The sequence below is a fragment of the Engystomops pustulosus genome, chromosome 11 (assembly GCF_040894005.1).
Source record: "Engystomops pustulosus chromosome 11, aEngPut4.maternal, whole genome shotgun sequence".
Taxonomy (NCBI): Eukaryota; Metazoa; Chordata; class Amphibia; order Anura; family Leptodactylidae; genus Engystomops; species Engystomops pustulosus.
Window position 1 is genome coordinate 23,154,657 of NC_092421.1, and position 17,180 is coordinate 23,171,836.

The 17,180-nt window shown below is 42.7% G+C and overlaps 2 protein-coding genes across 2 annotated transcripts; one reads left to right on the forward strand and one right to left on the reverse strand.

Moving 5' to 3' along the window:
* The first annotated feature begins 3,169 nt into the window (after nt 1–3,169).
* On the forward strand, nt 3,170–12,290 carry LOC140106200 (cytochrome c oxidase subunit 5B, mitochondrial-like). Its single transcript, XM_072130484.1, has 4 exons — nt 3,170–3,339; nt 3,794–3,864; nt 11,132–11,231; nt 12,095–12,290. The coding sequence occupies exons 1-4, from the start codon at nt 3,228–3,230 to the stop codon at nt 12,205–12,207; spliced, it is 396 nt and encodes a 131-aa protein (XP_071986585.1). The 5' UTR covers nt 3,170–3,227; the 3' UTR covers nt 12,208–12,290.
* Nucleotides 12,291–13,718: 1,428 nt separating this feature from the next.
* Nucleotides 13,719–14,792, reverse strand: LOC140106475 (olfactory receptor 6C4-like). The gene has a single exon (XM_072130932.1). It carries the CDS (start codon nt 14,790–14,792, stop codon nt 13,719–13,721), a length of 1,074 nt encoding a protein of 357 aa, XP_071987033.1.
* Between the last annotated feature and the right edge of the window lie 2,388 nt (nt 14,793–17,180).

The following is a 17,180-nucleotide window of genomic DNA, read 5'->3' on the forward strand; positions in this document are numbered from 1 at the left end:
CTTACAGCTGATCATTGCAGTCTGTGACTATAGTAACATTCAGAGAGCTTCACCAGAGGTCAGAGGGGTCTGTCTGTCACTATGGGTTGTCTGTAAGTCGGGTGTCCTTAAGTAGGGGACCGCCTGTACTCTGGAACATAACTATAGGGTTTATTTAGTTTAGGTTTTTTTTTTTTTTTTTTTTTTTAAAGAAATTTTACTTTATGCATTTGAATTATGTGAAACCTTGACAGGTGACAGTTAGTTTGTTTCTCCTTCCATATTAAAATGAGTGTTCCTTGTACGTCACTCACATGGCACGGCTCATTTTTGGCTGGGAAGTCTAGCGCTTGGTCTCCTATGATTAGCCTTCCCTGTGTGCACATATATATAGAAGTGGATGGTAGTCACTTGCTGTTGGGGAAAGAGAAGCCACTCCCATATGGCAGTAGAACAGGTATCCCTCACTGTCTTCTCTACTTTAAAGGATTGAAAGGGTGACTCCCATCATATTCTTCCAAGCAATATCAAAAGAAAAAATGCAAGGTAAGGTGCGGTGAATGATCAATGTATAAAATTTTTGCCTAAAGACGCATTCACAGAAACATAGGGCGGGCATTACGTTCACTGCGATAGAGAGGAGGAAGGGTGACCCCTCCCCTTTCCATAGCGATCCACGGCTCCGTAACACGTGTGCCGCTCTGTGTGCCCATTGCTGGCCTATGGGGGACGTATATATACAGCCACAAGCTTGGGGGCGTATATACGTCCCCCAGCGGTCGTGTGAATGTAGCATAACATAAGCAAAAATAAGCAATACAGGCGGTCCCCTACTTAAGAACACCCGACTTACAGATGACCCCTAGTTACAAACGGACCTCTGGATGTTAGGTACTTTAGCCTTAGGCTGCAGTAATCACAGGTGTCTGCAATTAAGATTTATTATTAATCCTGGTTCTTATGACAATCCAACATTTTTAAAATCCAATTGTCACAGAGACCAAAAAATTTTTGCCTGGGGTTACAATTATAAAGTATACAGTTCCGACTTACATACAAATTCAACTTAAGAACAGACCTCCAGAAACTATCTTGTACGTAACCTGGAGACTGCCTGTACTCTAATTGGCTGTCTGTAGGAGTTTGACTGCTAGCAGAGGTTTTACCGGCTACCCCCATACTGGACAGCTGGAGACAAGAGAAGGTGGGTGGAGCTTGTTGGGAGGGGCAGCAGGAGAGGAGTGCGCTCCCCATCTGTGCAAGAGAATAGCAGTGCCCTCTATTGCCGGCCGCAAAAAACGGACCTTGACTGATATCATAGGCATGTGACTCATCACATGCTACAGGTCGTCCAATAACAAACATGCTGTCATGTGATAGCCCTTGCTGTACCACCCACTTCAGGAATATCTGAATATGATTTTGAGGAGGGCTGATAGTCCAGGCTGTAACTAAGGTTAGGAAGAGGCCAGCCGCATGACACAGGTATCGTTGAAATTGTTGTCAACGGCTCCTTTCAGCTGTGCTAACACTATTTTATGTCAGTAACTTTACAGTTATGCTATAAACTAACCCACACTAAACATATCTTTCTTTTAAAACGTCTATTATACAGCAGTACAACTATCCCTATACTGTTCTGCGCTTCTGGATTGACATGGGGCATGCTTTCTCTTCATTCAGCCACCGTGTGACTGTTCAGCTACCAAAACGCAAATGTTAACACTTGCGTTAACAGTTGCATTTTGTAAACACACATGTTAACAGCTGTTTAAATAGGCAAATCACTCTTCAGCTATTGCAATGCGTTTTTAAACGCGACATGTGACCGCACCCTCACCCTCCTTCAGGAATTCTCTTCTTCATGCACATCCAATGTAGGGGGTATGAGGTAACTGAACAGACCGCCACAGTGACTAGCTGAAGAGAAAGCACACCCCTTGTCAATCCAAAAACTGGAGGTGTGGCTGAGCTGGAAGAACATGACTATACATAGATTACGAGTCAACTTTACAAACGGACTGTATAACTTTACAGGGATGTGGAGGAACAATATAGGGATAGACGTACACCATCTCTTTCAGACTATCTACTTCAGTTTTAATGGTAATATTATTTTCTACAAATCTTTCAATGGACCTGCAACGGTGTCTGTTTTTTTACATTTTCTGTTATTTGAGCAGTAGGAATAGATAAAACGGATGGCCTGTGGCGTAACTTGAAGCTGATGGGTCCTAAAGCCAAGTCTGTGCCAGACCCCCGAAAATAAAAAATAGTAGTAGTCATCTCATATGGGCAAGTGACACCATAAGGGCCACCCAAGCCTCTTGGGCCCAGTTGCGATCGCAACCTCTGCACCCCCTCAAGTTACGCCCCTGCGGATAGCTATAAAATAATAAAGATGGAAACTAACAACACTACTGGAAAGCAAAGTTGCCTCTGTTGAAGATATCTGTTAAAACAATGATAATTTGCTATCAATGTATCCGTCCAGACATCTGTTTAAATTACTGTTTCTAATTTTTTTTTCCTGCTAAATGGAAAACTGGGAACTGGGCCCAACTTACAAAGTTTTAGAATATTCCCCCCCCCCCCCCCCCCCCGCAGTGGTGTAACTAGAAGCTGGTGGGCCCCAGTGCAAAGTCCGTTCCAGGTCCCTTACTATAATGTATGGTTTATAGTAATAGTCTTCTCATATGGGAAAGTGACACCATAAGGGCCCCCTAAGCCTCTTGGGCCCAGGTGCCATCGCAACCTCTGCATCCCCTCAAGTTACGCCCCTGATCCTCTGCCATCCTACCTGAGAGAATATCGCAGCCTCCTGCAATGTGACAGAATTTGCTAATGTGAACACGTCCTTACATTGTAACATCTAGGCACATGTATGGGGATCCGTTATATCTTTATGTTTTAGGCACAGTTCACACCTGAGTTTATTTCTCCTACTCGTTTCCTCATGTGCCTTCGCAGGAGACTTTTATCGGGTTTCTACTACTAGGAGACAACTCGTATTTCCACCTGTCAGTGATTTGCTTTTATGTCACGACTACTAAGTGCAAGCATTGACCCCCGTCGTTACATGACATTACAGTCACTAAACTTCGATTAGACTTTCCCTTCCGGCGGCGGCTATACCGGTGCACCCCTCCGCTGAGCGCATGGTGCGGTCCCCGGGTATAAATACTCGGTGAGCCGCTTGGGTTCCGCCCATAGGACGCTGTGCAGGCGGCTGTCGGGTGTGAGCAGTGATGGCTTCTTGGAGGTTTCTGCAGTTTGTCCGCTGTGCAGTGCCCCGGGCTGCAGCCTGTCCCAGGAGTGGGCACCTCAGCATAGCCGGCACCAGAGCCATGAGCGCCGGGGGTGTGTATGACATGGGGCCGCACACTGCTGTGAGCACTAGTGAAAGGGCACATGCCAGGCTGTGGACGTGACTTGTAGCAGTGTAGTGACACCTCCCCTGAGCACGTACTCCGGGGCAGGTGACCTTCTATACCGACTGCCACAAACATGCACCGCCTGCAATCTGCTGCATTACATCTGAAGAGCAAGACCTGAATTCAGTTTCTGCAGTCCCTGTCATCAGCGGGATACAGGTGTCCTATTGCGTTACATTAAAGGGAACCTGTCAGCACATTACACTACTGTTCCTATCAGGGAGGGTATGAAATATCCTGTCTACAATTCCCTTTTATGTTGAATCTCCCAAGTTTGCCTATAAAAAGCCTCCTGCACAATTTGGTGACGGGTTCCTTTAAATTTTATAGCATTTTTTTTTTTTTTTCTTCTGAGGACTTGTTTCTCGTTTTGTGTATAGGAATCCCCAGTGACGAGGAGCAGGCGACTGGCCTGGAAAGAAAAGTCCTGGAAGGGTTGAAGAGAGGAGAGGTATGCTACCGCTGTACACTGTGTAAGGACATGTTCACACATCTGATCTCTCATGCCCCGATTCCAGTGCATCAGAATCTGCAACGTTCTATCGTTCCCCTATTTTAACAGGAAACCAATTGTTCATATGGTGCATAGTGGATGAAATAGAACAGAAATACGATTCTTGGGCTACATTCACACTACCATATCGGCGACGTATATCGGCCGTATATATAGACGGCAATGGGTGCACGGCAGCCATCTTGCATTCGATCGCTGCCCCCTGTGAAGTCATTGGGGGACTATTACTATTACCTGTGTAAAAAGACCCGTGGGTGTCTGATATTTAACTTTCATTACAATGTGCGATTTGCACATTGTAATAGATCTGTAAAATCCCCATATACTGCCATATGCATGGCAGTACAGGCAGTCTGCGGGTTACATACAAGATAGGTTCCTTGGGTTGTACTTAAATTGGAATTGTATGCAAGTTGGATCTATATATGCTCCAGACAAAAAACTTTTGTCCCAGTGACAATTGGATTTTCAAAATCTTTTGCTGTAATGGGACCAAGGATTATCAATAAAGCTTCATTACAGACACCTTACAGCTGATCATTGCAGCCTGGGAGTAAAGTAAAGCTTCCAGAGAGCTTCACCAGAGGTCACAGTGGGCAGAGGGGTCCGTCTGTAACTAGGGGTCGTTTGTGAGTCGGGTGTCCTTAAGTAGGAGACCGCCTGTATATAGTAAGATCAATCCTGCACCGCAATGTATGATACAGCTGGTTAAGACACCATGACAACTATAGACCACAAGCAAAAACGATTACAACCATAGAAATGCAATAAATCAGCACATTGTAATGAATGAGGAGTAAAATCCCCGTATACTGCCATACTGTAGTATCGAAAGTGATCGAAAGGTCATGCAGTCCTAAAAATGGGAGCATTTAAAACATCATCAAAAGTCGCAAAATAATGACACCACCCACAGCTCCGTACACCGGAGTATGAAAGTTATTAGCCCCAGAAGAAAAAATTTTGTACAGTTGGTTTTAATTTTTGTAAATGTATGAAAACATTATAAAACCTATATAAATTTGGTATCCACGTGATCGTACCGACCCAAAGAATAAAGTACACTTGTCATTTGTGGCGCACAGTACCACTTTCACAGCATTTGGATTTTTTTCCAGCTTCCCAGTACACGGCATGGAAAATTAAATACCATCCCTATGAAGTGTAATTTGTTACGCAGAACACGACTCTTCATAAGTGGAAAAATTAAAAAAAAGTTATAGATTTTTGAAGGTGGGCAGTGAAAAAGAAGTGAAAAAACTAAAAAGGGCCAGGTCGTTAAGGGGTTAATAAGAGGATTGTGTCAAGAGATGGAAGAATTCACTGCAGAAAGTCAAATCAGGTCCATGGAGTACATTTACCAACAGTGCAAACTGCACTTAATGCAGTTTGCCTGTGTATAGTGCAGGGGGCGCCAGATTTTGGATTTCTGGTGCCCCCAGCACCGCTCCAACAGAGTGCACCACTTTTTTTTTTTTTTGGTCCCGCTTTTAACATGGGGCATGCAACACAATTCTGTAGGACTTTGCAAGTCTGGCGCACAGTCTGACCGGACGCCCCCTAGTTTGTTTCATGATGATGACTAGTGCGGCAGTACCACAAAAGGGCACTTATTAAATACCTGTGCTAGCAGTTTGCACTAAAAAGAATGTGTAATGTCCAGAGTACTGGCGCACACACCCCCTTAGTAAATGCACCACCATATGTTTGAATGAAAATTCTGCTCCAGTGTCCATATTTTCTGTGTGGTTTTCCCATGGAATGACCTGAAAATCCAGATCATGTGCTGCAAGTGCCTTGGCATATGTGAAGAGGCACCTACAGAGTGACCAAGCCACTCATCTACTTCAGTTATTGGCATTTATTTTGCCAGATGACCCGAAACCCTTCCCCAGGGTGGGCTACAAACCGCACTGTAACAAGGGGTCTTCAGGTGAGCAGTATTCTTCTCTCACAAACCAGTGATCCCTACAACATCACACGAGGCGCCTTCCTCTCCTGTTGTGTTTTTTTGTTCTTTCAACGTGATGCAAAGAAAGGCTCCTTTCACATGGATTTTGTGGATATATGTTCCCATAAACTTTAAGCACATCACTGTGCCTCCGTGCCATGCATGGGGAGAAAGATGGAGCAGATATTTGTAGTGTCCCCAGTATGCAGAAGATTGTACCTGTGAAGAGCACACTGGAGAGGTTGTTATAACTGAAAATCTCAAGTCATTCCATTCATTAGTAGTTGGCAGGTTATACATACAGAGCCATCCTTGGTATAGGACATTAGTATCTGATTGGGGTTCCATGCATCTGATCCCCACACTTGTCTGATGATATATTCGTGTAATTGCTATACAATGAACTGTGTAATGCTTGTTTAGTCGTTGTGCTGCAACTTGGCCCCATTCACATGAAGGCATCTGAGCTGCAACCAGTGTTTGCACCCACTCTCCTTATATTGGCTTATGTTTAGTATAGGCAATTTTGTAATTAAATCTCTGCAGACCCCTTTAATCTTGGCTATCCTGCAGCAGAAGATGCAATACAATGCAGCTTGAGCCAAGACCACTAGGCACAGCACCGCCATAGTCCTCTTACGTTACATTTTCTGACCGGTTTTCTGTTGAAATAACCTCTTATGAGCTCGGGCGTCAATGCTGATGCAATGGCCTGTGATGAATCTTATTTTCTCTCACACCTTTTGGATAACTGGTAGGTTTTGTATTGGGACGAGGCTTTAGGGCAGAGACCTCTCTATCATGAAATCCAATGTAGTGGAAGTCTGGAGTGGCTCTATATCACTGGACCGTCAGAGTTCATCAGATAAGCCAGGTAGATATAGGGGAGACAAAGGAAAAAGACAAGAGGCGCTGACCTCGTGAAGTACGTAATAAAACCAAATAATGGTAATAGAGAGTTGCTCACCTTGTGAGAAATAAGGAAGGCATATAGAATCCCATTTAGCAGCCGATGGACTCCTGGTAGCAAGCAATCCCCGGTCCAGAGTTCGGGGTTGTCTTGGTGAATGTACTGGTGATCCCAATCGGAGAAGCAGGAAATGGTCCGGCGCTTGGGGGAGTAAATTACAAAACCTCTAGGGACCAATTGGGTTCCAAAAAACTTGAGGTTTATTAGATAAAAAAGTTAAAAGAAAGTTACAGGTGCAACGCGTTTCGGCTCAGTACGTGAGCCTTCGTCAGGCATGAAGTTACATGTTAACAACACCTAAGAAAAGCACATGAGTGAAATCTGGTTCATAGAAATCTCATTATACCGTTTAGTTAAAATTTAATTCATTTTATTTAATCATTACACTTATTTAAAAAAACACAGTATGACAATATGATCTATAAAATGCAAACAGAAGTTAAGTTCTCCTCTGGAGTTCCACTAAAGCGTCCACACTCCACAGAAACACAGGAATATATCCAGATTACTGTCCATATATAAATTATTCAAAGATGTATTATAAAGTGCCAGTGCCCAAATATCCATACAAGAAATTTTATCACAAGAGATATTGTAAAGTGCCGGTGCAACAGTAGATAGCAGTACAGCCTAACATAAGTATGTGGCTACAGTTTAAGTATTATGTGCCCTTTACATATTATGTACGGAGATGGCAAAAACTGGCTTACCCATGTTTCGTTTAGTGTGGGCGCTGGTACCCCGACGCGCGTTTCGCGTTGCCGCTTCTTCAGGGGGCCTGTGGGTGCATGTGTGTGTCTTCATATTTAAGCATCTCGGCGTGTCACGTGGGCAGGATGAGGTAACGCCCCACTTCGGCCGGAACCAGACAGGACAGAGAGGCCACTCCCCCGACCGCGTCATCGCGGGAGTGGCGACCGCCGTGTCACATGATCCGCCCTAATGCTGACGTCATTCCCCACTCTGCCGCTGCCTCCATGATCCCAGCCCCCGGTGTCAAAACGGAGGATACAGCACTGAACCCGAGGACATGTCACTCGGGAGCAGTGGTGCACCCCCGCCGCACGGGGGAGCCGGTTACAAGGTGCGCAGGTTCTTTTTGGACACATATGCCGAAAGATGGTTCCGGATGTCGAGAAAGGGGAATCAGAATTCTGAGAGGTGGATGGGGAGAGGTTCGTGGTTCGTGTAAGATGGGGCACAGTAGTGTGGATTAATTGGAAATATTAGGTATTAAATATGCCTATATTATCCGGGATCTTGACATAAGTTTAATATTAGTGTATAAAGTATTGTGAATGTGCTGGGTTAAGTGTTATTAGTGGTATAAGTGAAAAAGTGTCGATATATGAAAATATGAATATTATAATTATTACTGTATATAATAGGCTGCAGTGACAAGTGTGATAGTGTGAATATTTTAAGGCTGTGATTGCTGTGTAATATATTACATTTAAGCTCCAATTAAGATAAATATTAGGTGCTGTTGTAGTGATGTTGAAAACCATATGTGTGAATGCTTATAAATACAGTGGCCCAACCCCCCTATATCTAAACCAATAATATCAAATCAAACCAAACATGCTAGAAAAAACCCCCTTACACCCCCGCCTCCCCCAACCCCCCAACCTCCTCCAAGGCAAACCCCCCTTACCCCCATCCCATCCTTTTTTCCCACCCCACCCCACCCCCCACTCCCATGCACTCAACTCATCCCCCCCTCCTCTCCCCCTCCCCCCCCCACACTCTTATCCCCCCCCCCAATCCCCACCCCGCCCCACACCTAACCCTTGTGTGCACAGACCCCATTGATTGATCGTGAGTAGTGTCCATTTATGTTGTATTCCAAGTCCTACTTGTTGCCCCTGTATGTCCATCGAACGCAAAGAGGATCAGAAGAGGATCAGAAGAGTTCCATATAAGTCCATCCCCAAGATTCCACATGGTAAATTGTGTGTAGATCTTCTGTTGTGGTTCTTCTTTTTAGGTCTCGATCGAAATTTCCTCTCATAACATCCGTCTTCGTCACATCATACTCCATCCCCAAGACCATCACACAGCGCGACACAGGGAAGTACATCGAAATATCGTGTCTGTATGTTCTATATTAGATCTTAATACGGAAAGAATATACATATTTTAGTCATTCTGCTTTAAGACCACAAACAAGATAAAATTAAAAAACCAAGTAGGGGAGAGGGAAAAACAAGAATATAGTTACACTTCGTGCTTTATGTATGGTTATATTTGGAGATTGGAAATAGATTGGTTGGAACAGGACTAGTTCGAGGGAAGCATCTTATAAAAAGGGAGAAAAGGTTAGTGCTTCATTAAGGCCTTTCGGAACCTTTGTATCCAGGAGTGCGATCCACTTGCACTCTTTTTGTGCTAGCAATTTCTTTACATTGCCGCCTCTAATACCTGGATGTATTTGTTCAATTCCACGGACCCTAAAAGTTTTAGCATCGCAGTTGTGGTGAGTTCTAAAATGTCTGGGTAATGTCTTTAATTGACTCAGTTCCAATGGGGTACTAGCTTGTCGGGCTTTCATTATGTCTCTTACGTGTTCCCTTGTGCGGACTCGCAGTTCCCTGATTGTCAACCCTATGTAAACTAAAGGGCAACCACAGGTGGCGTAGTAGATGACATTTGTGCTACTGCACGAAATATACTCACGTATTTTAAAAGTCCTGCTCCCATCTGTGGTATCAAATTCCTGTGTCCTCAGGATATTTTGGCAGGCTATACAGTCTCCGCACGGGAAACATCCCTGCTTCTTATCTCTCATACCAAAAGGTCTCTCGATTTTGGGTATGTAGTGACTGCTAACCAATAAATCTTTTAGATTTTTACTCCGTCTGGCGGTTAATGCTGGTCTGTCTTGTAGGGTGTTTTTCAATACGGTATCAGTCTGTAATATTGGCCAATATTTGGTTAAAATGGCCCTCATTTCAGGCCATTTATCATTATAAGTTGCAATGAATCTCACGCAGTTGTCCTCAACTGCCCTCTTTTTACATGTGGGGCCAGTGGTCAATAGGTCATTTCTTGATTGTTTTCTGGCTCTATCCAGGCCTCTTTTTATACTCCTGTTACTGTACCCTCGGTCTTGAAATCTCTCCCTAAGGTCTTTACATTGGTGTTTAAAACTTCTTTCTGATGAACAGAGCCGTCGGGCACGTAAAAATTGGCCTACCGGTATGGCCCTGATTGTGGAGGGGGGATGTGCTGAGGAAGCGTGTAGTAATGAATTCACTGAGGTGGATTTTCTGTACATGTCAGTTTGCAATAGGCCTTTTGGTCCCACTTCAATCTGTATGTCCAAAAAATCGATTTTATTCTGACTGTATTTGTACGTAAGTTTTATGTTGTATTTATTACGGTTCAGTTGTTGCATGAATCGTGTTAGTTCCTCCTCCGTCCCTTGCCAGATGAATGGTATGATGGTATGTGACAGGTTTATATACAGATGAGTAACACTGGAAGTTATCCCGGGTAAAAAAACACGAGCTCTTACGTCACAGAGTTATGTAACCAAATTTATACAAATAAAACATATAAATTATATAAATAATAAAATTTACATCATAGATGGGACGGAATGTGTGCATCTATTGTACTGATTACATGAAAAGATGAATGTAAGTGTGATGTTGATAAATACCGGAGACCGGTGTCACCGGAAGTAGTCTCGTTTATGCTTGATAGCGGGTTGTCGTGGCAACCTAGACGCTTGCTCTGGCATGGAGATTGCTAGGTAACCCTGAAACATAGGCCGTGATGTAGGTTGCTACGGAAGCCTAAGAAGGACAAAAAACCACAGGGGAGTTAGTGTGGCGCGACGGAAACGAGATGTTACTACGTTGTATAAATTTGGTTACATAACTCTGTGACGTAAGAGCTCGTGTTTTTTACCCGGGATAACTCCCAGTGTTACTCATCTGTATATAAACCTGTCACATACCATGTAACTTCATGCCTGACGAAGGCTCACGTACTGAGCCGAAACGCGTTGCACCTGTAACTTTCTTTTAACTTTTTTATCTAATAAACCTCAAGTTTTTTGGAACCCAATTGGTCCCTAGAGGTTTTGTAACTTACTCCCCCAAGCGCCGGACCATTTCCTGCTTATCATGAAATCCATAGACCCCTCAAAGTAGTGGACTTGTAGGATCTTGCATGGGGCGAGATCATGAGGTTTACAGTGGTTTTGAATGCAGCCTTTGTCCCCATTGGGAGTCTTTTTTAGTAATATCTTGCTATTTGTTTTCTCTCGTTTTAAGGATCCTTTTAATGTCAATAAACCAAAGTCCTATCCAGGAACCAAAGAGAATCCACACATTGTGCCCTCCGTCAACAAGCAGAGAATTGTGGGCTGCATATGTAAGTGCTTGCCTACTAACCTCTCATTAGGACTAGTGGGAAACAATCATTCATGTTAAGATTACTTAAGTACCCTTGTGGGTTAGTTGTGGATTTTCTATATTTTGCTTTATAGACCTTCAAGGTTAGGAAGAAGGGGATTTTGGGAGCCCATGGATGTGAAGCACCGATTAAATTAAAAGCACTTTGTGTGAACGGTTAAACCCTCAAGTGTGATGCATACCAGTTATGACCACTAGAGGGAGCTTGCTTGCAATGTATTGATACTGTCCCCAGTAAATTCTTCAGATAGTCATACCATTTGTGCAATAAGAGGATGACCCTAAGCAGTCCCTAAAGTTCTCCACAATGGGTTGTATTTTTTCTGGTGTAAACAAAATGCACAAATGTAAGGTGCAAAGTAATAGTACAACTACACAAGATTTATCATTCAGCTCCAGACTCTTTTATTAAAATTTGCCCTGCTCCTCACTTATCAATCTCTCCCTATTTTGATGTAGATTGGGGATAACAAGCTGATTACCAAGGGTCTAGTTGCTGGGACCCCAGAATCCAGAGAATCTGAGCGCTAGGTTTGGCAACACTTGACCAGCTGCTTCATTAGTAAGAACATGAGCTTCCCCACTCAGACTGCTGGGGGCACTGATCTCATTAATGGGACACCCAATAATCGGCTTATGGTCTGACTCCAGGGGCTATGAGTGTGTACCTTGGTCTTTTTACATTTTCCTCTGGGTCTGTTATTGGGAATTAATGGGATAAATGCCTTTTGCCTAATATTTGGGTGTTTTTGAAAATCATTTTATAACTTGGACTGGACTGGTTTTAAATGACTTTTTTTTTTTTTTTCTTTTTTGTCACAGGTGAAGAAGATAATTCTCAAATAATTTGGTTCTGGGTCCATGAGGGACAGGTGGACCGCTGTCCCCAGTGCGGTGCTCACTACAAGCTTGTGCCTTATGAGCTTCCACACTGAAGACCACTTGTGGTGTATTGCCACTTCCTGCCATACAATAATGCTGACAAATCTTTTAATAAATACCAGACCTATTGATTGTATTTACTTGGGTATTGGTCTTGTGTGCAGAAGATTGTTTAGTTGCTAAATGGGTTAATGAAAAACCCAACAAGTACTAATTTCTGTAGGTGTATTGTGTTGTCTATAATGCTGATGCCAGCATTAGGAAATGTATTGCTGTGTTAATACCAAAGAACCCCATGTTTCCATAAAGTCCCCCATGACGGCCCCCTTGGAGGATGCCCCTTGACTTCTGTAGGGACAGGAAGAAGAGAGGTTAAAGGCCTCCCGCCAGTGTTCTTCCTCTTGACCTGACCCCTGTAGGGACAGGGTATAAATACCTTCCAGATCATGTTTCTTTCAAGGTCTAGTCTGGTGGCATCAACCAGAAAATTTGAAGTGATATATAAAAAGATGGAAAGTAAAGGAGATGGAGTTTAGCACTGAAGTCAAGCTCTCCCCGTCTCAGAAAGCCTTTCTTATTAACATGTTCTCCTGAAACTCTCCACCTCCATGACTTTATACACCATTCTAAATCTCACTTCATGGGCCATGAGAGAAGCATGATCTGAAAGGTAGAGTGCTCTTTCACTACATGGTATTATATTCTTTCCACCTACAGAAGAGGGTTGTGGGTAGTTATCATGTACATGTATTTACGATGGAGACCCTTCACATGATATAAATAAGTGACTCGGCAGGAAACGGTATACAAATATTACGAGATCACAAGTGCAACTTGCTTCTGTTATGGATCTGTGCTGACTTTAAAGAAAAACTACCATTTAATTTTATGCATTGTGAACCAAACATACCTTGAAAATGCTGTAGCAACACTGATGCAGAATCAAATCTTGTTTAATCCCTGAGCTGAGTGGTTTTGCTGAAAAATCAATTATAAAGTTCAGGACCTTGAGAAAGCTGGATCCACATTACACATGGTGCTTTCTGAACAGCCAAGACATGATTAATCAACCTGAGCTGGATCACTCATACACAGCAGCTGGGGGATGGTGCAGCAATTCATTATTCTGCTTGTCAGGGAGAACATGGTGATTACATCATCCTCTGAGCAGTGCATAACTAATGTGAAAGGAAAAGCGCTGAGCACAGGCACAGAAGCGAAAGAGCTTCATTATCAAAATTTTATAATTGTTTTTTCAGCAAAACCACTCAGCTCAGTGATTAAACAAGATATGTTTCTGCATCGGTGTGGCTACAGCATTCTCAAGGTATGTTTGGTTCATAATGCATCAAATCAAATGTCATATTTCCTTTAATTTAAAGGACATCTCCCACCAGAATGAAGGAATGTATGCAAATGAGCCAGAGGGTCTCCAGACTCCATTAACATCTATGGAGCCTGGAGCCCCTAAGGCTCATTTGCATACAACCCTTCATCCTGCTGGTAGATGCTCTTTAAGAAAAATGTCCTCTGTGTGTGAATTAGGCCTTATGGTGTATGAGGATTAATGTGGTCTAGGATGTGGCTTTAACCTGATCGAATGAACAACTCCTACACCTCCCCACACGTTTCTATTTCTCTGTAATGCTTTCACCAAAGCCTTTTTAACCTCATTATTTCTCAGGCTGTATATAAGAGGATTCAGAGCGGGTGTAACAATCGAGTAAAAGACGGATATTGCCTTGTCCATCTCAAAATCTCCTCCCGAGGATGGTCGTATGTACATGAATATTACAGTACCAAAGAAAATTATCACCACCGAAAAATGCGAAGCACAGGTAGAGAAAGCTTTGCGCCGGCCGGACGATGACGATATTCGTAAAATAGCCGATATGATGAAGACATAAGAGACCGTCACGAGCAGTAGAGAACCAAGAACTATGACGGCAGAGATCATAAAGACAAAAATATCTAAGAAGAGAGTGTCTGGAGAGGAGAGCTTCACCAAAGGTCCAACATCACAGAAGAAGTGGTTAATAATGTTTGAGCCACAAAATGGCCTTTGAGAGAGCACAATGGTGGGTACAGTTGGGACCAGGCATCCGCTTATCCAAGATCCAAAAACTAGCTGGTAGCAGAATCTTTTGTTCATAATGTTGGTATAATGAAGCGGGTGACAGATGGCCAGGTAACGGTCAAATCCCATTAAAGCCAGAATAAAGAACTCTGTGGTGCCAAAGAGAAAAAAGAAATACATCTGAGTGAGGCAGCTCTTAAAGGAAATAGTCACGTTTCCAGAGATAAGATGAAAGAGCGTTCTGGGTACTGTCACTGTAGTGTAGCCTATCTCCAGGAATGAGAAGTTGGTTAGGAAAAAATACATGGGTGTCCTTAGATGGGTGTCGATTCTAGTGAGTGAAATTAAGGTTATGTTCCCCAAAAGGGTTAACATGTAGATAATCAGAATGAATATAAAGAGTATCGTGCTTATGTCCCTTTCATTAGTCAGTCCAAGGAGCAGGAACTTGTCTGCCCGGCTTCTGTTCTCCAAGGTACATCCCGCAAATGGGTCGGGCTGCAAAATGATACAAAGATATATTTTCTGTTTTAAGTTGTCTAAAAGAAAAAGTGTCGGCATCTTCCTACATTTGTACGCTGGACTAAAGGAAAGGGGACGGTTGAAATCTAGACACATCTAACCCCATTTGTTTTACAACCTGGCACAAGGAGCTAATAAATTTGATCATTTTTATGTTAAAGGGAATCTTTCAGCAGTTTGGACCATATGATACTGCAGGCATCTGTGTAATTGTAAGGTAGCAACATCTGTGTAATTGTACCTCTGTGGGTGTTGTTAGTAGTAGCAGGATTTGTAAAAAAAAAAAAAAAGTTTATATTCCAGGATTGCAGCTGGACTTTGATCACTCTGATGCACTGGTGTGTGAAATCTCTTCACTGCATGGCCCCTCCCCCTGAGTAACTGTTGTAGCATTCAAACAGAAGCTGCTACAGCAAGCGACTAAGCAAGGTAGTGAGCCCCAGAGTGCTCCGAATCCAGCTACAATCCTAAAATATAAATGCATTTTTTATATTTCTGCTCCAGGGATATGATCATAACTGATGTCTTTTTCCCTTTAACTCTGAATATTACAAACATGGCAGGACACTAACCAGCATTATATAAATATTATATATAAACATTATATAAATATTATATATATTATATTTAAAGAGAACCTGTCACAAGTTTTTACTCCACTAAACCACCATTCCTCTCTGGTAGGGTATGAAATGTCCTTTCTAGAATTTATGTGAACTCTCACCCTTTTACCTATTATAAATATCCCCAAAAGTCAGGCAAATCTGACTCTTCTCATCTCATTTTCACATAAAATGAGTCAAGTTTAGTGGTTGCAGAGTTAGTGTCAGAAGCCCCTATCGTCTGTTCTATAGTATCTAGAAACATGATTTTGGTGTCATATTAAAGATAAGGATCTCATCTTTATAAACTACAAAGAACTACAGATAGCTAAAGACATAGCTGGAAATGCAAGTTTTAGATAAGGATCCAGTTCCTGCCTATTTTTTATCTGCCCGTATGCCCAGTTCTAGAATCATTAGCTTAATGGGATCTAAAAGACAAGATTCTTATCTGTAACATGACACAGAAAACATGTTTCTATGAACTATAGATATGGGATGCTGAAGTAACGTTCTGCCTACAGCCATTAAACTTGACTCATTTCTTGTGAAAATTAGATGAGAAGAGTCATATTTACCTGACTTTGGGGGAGATTTCTAATAGGTAAGAGGCTTCACATAAATTCTAGAAAGGACATATTATACCTTACCTGAGAGGGCTGGTAGCTTAGTGGGGTTAAACCCGCTGACAGGTTCTCTTTAAGCAAACCATTTTGCTTAATGACTCATGTTGCATTTTTTTCCATTCGCAAATACATTTACCGTATAAACTTGAGTATAAGCCGACCCAAGTATAAGCCGAGGCCCCTAATTTTACTACAAAAACCTGGGAAAACCTATTGAATCGAGTATAAGTCGAGGGTGGGAAATGCATTGGTCACAGCCTCCCCAGTATCTAGCCTGCTGGACCCTGCCCCATAGTATATAGCCAGCCCCCTGCCCCAGTATATAGCCAGCCCATATCCCCTAGTATATAGCCAGCCCCCTGCCCCAGTATATAGCCAGCCCCCTGCCCCAGCTTATAGCCAGCCCATATCCCCCAGTATATAGCCAGCCCCCTGCCCCAGTATATAGCCAGCCCCCTGCCCCAGCTTATAGCCAGCCCATATCCCCCAGTATATAGCCAGCCCCCTGCCCCAGTATATAGCCAGCAGCGGGGGAAGTCAGAAAGGTGAGTTTTGATTTTTTTTTACTCGAGTATAAGCCGAGTTTGGGTTTTCAGCACATTTTTTGTGCTGAAAAACTAGGCTTATACTCGAGTATAATACTCGAGTATTATTTTTCTTTTTATTAAGACAAAAGCTTGAGGGGGATGCACTGCAGTTTTTGTCTGGAATTAAAACCCACAAAAATGCAGTGTTCCCTATTTTTCAGAGGACGATAACGTAAAGTCTTACCTCAGTGAAGTCCATGAAATACTGATGTAGGCAGAAAGGTCTTATTATAGGAGACTGCAGAGGAAAGAGGTAAAATGTGTTATTTCATCTGTCCTGGATAACCGTTTTATACAGACGACCCCTAGTTACAGACGGACCCCTCTGCCCACTGTGACCCCTGGTGAAGCTCTCTGGATGTTACAATAGTCCCAGACTGCAATAATCAGCTGTAAGGTGTCTGTAATGAAGCTTTATTGATAATCCTTGGTACAATTACAGCAAAATATGTTGAAACTCCAATTGTCACTGTGGCCAAAATTTTTTTGTCTGGATCTACAATTATAAAAAATACAGTTTCGAATTACATACAAATTCAACTTAAGTACAAACCTATGGACCCTATCTTGTACATAACCTGGGGACTGCCTGTAGTTATGTGTTGATTGATC